At 37.2% G+C, this 2,839-nt stretch overlaps 1 protein-coding gene across 2 annotated transcripts; it reads left to right on the forward strand.

Moving 5' to 3' along the window:
* The first annotated feature begins 1,680 nt into the window (after nt 1–1,680).
* LOC110579754 (ATP synthase subunit f, mitochondrial-like) lies at nt 1,681–1,947 on the forward strand. Of its 2 annotated transcripts, XM_021689421.1 has the most exons (2): nt 1,681–1,801; nt 1,919–1,947. In XM_021689421.1, the coding sequence occupies exons 1-2, from the start codon at nt 1,681–1,683 to the stop codon at nt 1,945–1,947; spliced, it is 150 nt and encodes a 49-aa protein (XP_021545096.1). The 2 variants fall into 2 exon arrangements, with proteins under 2 accessions (XP_021545096.1, XP_021545095.1); XM_021689420.1 differs by having other exon boundaries at nt 1,681–1,947.
* Nucleotides 1,948–2,839: the final 892 nt, after the last annotated feature.

Here is a 2,839-nt window from a genome sequence, read left to right on the forward strand (position 1 = left end):
GACAAGTACTATTATTATTTCCATTTTACAGATGAAGAAACTGAAAAAAGATTAGGCAACCTGCCCAAGATCACAAAATAGAAAGTGCAAATGTATAGAATTCTCACACTTGCTAGAATATAGAATACTATTCCTCTCTAGAGAATAGAGAAAGCTTCTAAAATCTTTCTCAATCCCCTCCATGCCTTACAAAGAGTACATATTATATGATTCCACTTATATGAAGTATCCATAAAAAGCAAATACAGAGAGACAGAAATATATTAAGACAGAAAGTAGATGAGTTGTCACCCAGGGCAGTGGATAGAAATGGAGAATGACTGTTTCTAAAATTAGATTATGATGATGATGAATATACAAACATTCATTGAACTATACACTTAAAACAGGCAAATCTTATGGTATGCAAGTTATATCTCAATAAAGCTTTTTAAAAAATATGAAAATCAGCACACTATCCCAACCACTCTACAGGAGAAGGCAACACAGTCGTTCTTCCCCAATCATGAAGCGATGTTCCTGAAAAATCTCATCATAGATAAAATAAAAGTGGAGCAATTTTGCACCTAATTCAGGTAAGCAGGGTACATGGAACAAAGTGTGACTGTGATGCAAGCATTCCCTTAGTACTATTTTGCATTCTCTAAATTAATAAACAATTGGGAAACATGTCAAAAAGAAAAAGTGTGCTGCATGTGTGCATAAAAGAGAATATCACTGCCATTTTATACAGCCTCTTTAAAGCAGTTATTATGGGTAATTTACCATTAATTTGTATTTACCACTCTCTGGTTCCTAGAAATTTCTTTCTCCCACTTTCTACATCAAGTTTGTAAATGTGTTTTGTGTTGCTTTAGGTAATATGCAAATAAAAAGGCATCTTTCTGTGTGTGGTTCTTCCTCTAAGTGTTCCAGCTCAAATGGCCAGTTAGTGATCTGTACTTCTAGAAGTTTAAGATGCTTGAACAAAGTCACCATAACATTGAATGGATAGCCACATGGCCAATAAAATGATTAAAAAGTTACTATCAATCCTTTCTGAACGACAAGTTCCTTTATGTCATATCATAGCATTGAAAGTTTTCCTTTTTAGCATTTGCCAACCACAGAAATGCAGTTTCAAGGATATGAAGTGTCCTGAGTCTTTTTCATCTTACTTTTTTCAGATATTCCACTGCCCTCTTCTCTGATTTATTGCATGCAACCCATACTTCCTTCATTATCAGTAATTTACCTCTTAGAGAATTTCAGTCAATGAGTTTAGGAAGTTTGTTTTTAATTTTTTTTTAGGAAGATTTTAATTTCCATCTCTGACTAATTCAATCATCTTTTACTAGAGAGAGAAATCTGAGTCAACATGCCTCCCTAGAAAATGTATTATACAATTTTTCTATCTTTTGCCAACTCCTGTTTCACATTGTCATGTTCTTTTATGATCCCCTCAATTAGGTTCACATCTAAGGCACCTAGGTAAGTGAGAAAGTATCTTATTTTAATGTTGTTTTACCAGGATTTTCACTACCTGCTTTAGTAAATCATTCTAGGATGAAAAATCTTTATGCTTATCTCACAACGAAATTAGCCCTGCCTGAAAGAATTTCAAAGACACTAGAGGAGTTTTTAAAGGCTGGAAGGCTAGAGATTAAAAACATAGAAGAGAGAGCGGACACCAAGGACAAGATGGCGTCAGTCGTACAAGTGAAGGAGAAGAAGCTCATGGATGTGCAACTAGGAGAGCTGCCCAGCTGGATACTGATGTGGGATTTCACCCCTAAGAGCATTGCTGGAGCGTTTCAAAGAGGTTACTACCGGTACTACAACAAGTATGTCAATGTGAAGAAAGGGGGCATCGCTGGGATTTCTATGGTGCTGGCAGCTTATGTGCTTTTCAACTACTGTCGTTGTTACAAGGAACTCAAGCACGAGCGGCTACGCAAGTACCACTGAAGAGGGCCCAGTGTGGAGGCACATTCGGCATTCCTGACCACGACCTTTGCCTGGCACCCTTGAATCCTTTCACATCCTAATCAGAATTAACATCCAATAAAAGATGACTGGTTTAAACACACACACACACACAGAAGACATTCCATGCAAATCACTAATATTCACATAAATAGAAGCAGGAAACCTGAGCTCCACTGAGGGAACAAACATAGTGTGCAGCTTAGCAACACAGCCTTGGGATCTAGAGTATCTCCACTCTGCCTCTTTCTTCTGCCACTAATGAGTTGTGTCATTTTTGGACAAAATTACTTATCTTTTCTATAACTTCCTTCCCTCATCTATAAAATGGACCTAAAAACAGTACCTGTAACTAAAAGATATTTTGTGAACATTAAATGGGTAAATACATATAAAGCATTTAAAATACCGTATGACATAATTGTTAGCTATTACTATCTTATACGTCATTGATTCTCAATCTGGGAAGAGAGGCATGTGTCTGAGTCACATGGCAAGCTCTGCACACTTTCCACCTATCTTTTCCCATTCCCAAGCGATGTACTATGTGATAGGGAGCCTCAAAGACTTTTAAACAGGGAAGTGGCATGGTATTTGCCTTTTACAGAAATCTCTCTAGGGGCACTGTAGAGGGAGAGAGAAATGACATAAATCAGGAAGTCTGCTGCAAACATTCAGATAATTCTCTGAAAGGAAGCTGTAGCTACAGAAATAGAAAAAGACAAAATAGAAGATAGATTTATCAAAGTAAAAAGGAACAGAGTTTAATCACCTGGTGAATGCAGAAGAGACAACACCCATGTTTCTTGCTCATGGATGGAGCTACCATTGTCCAAGAGGGAATGAGAGATGGAAAAGGATATGTAGCATCTGC

The sequence above is a fragment of the Neomonachus schauinslandi genome, chromosome 1, assembly GCF_002201575.2.
Source record: "Neomonachus schauinslandi chromosome 1, ASM220157v2, whole genome shotgun sequence".
In the NCBI taxonomy this organism is placed as follows: domain Eukaryota; kingdom Metazoa; phylum Chordata; class Mammalia; order Carnivora; family Phocidae; genus Neomonachus; species Neomonachus schauinslandi.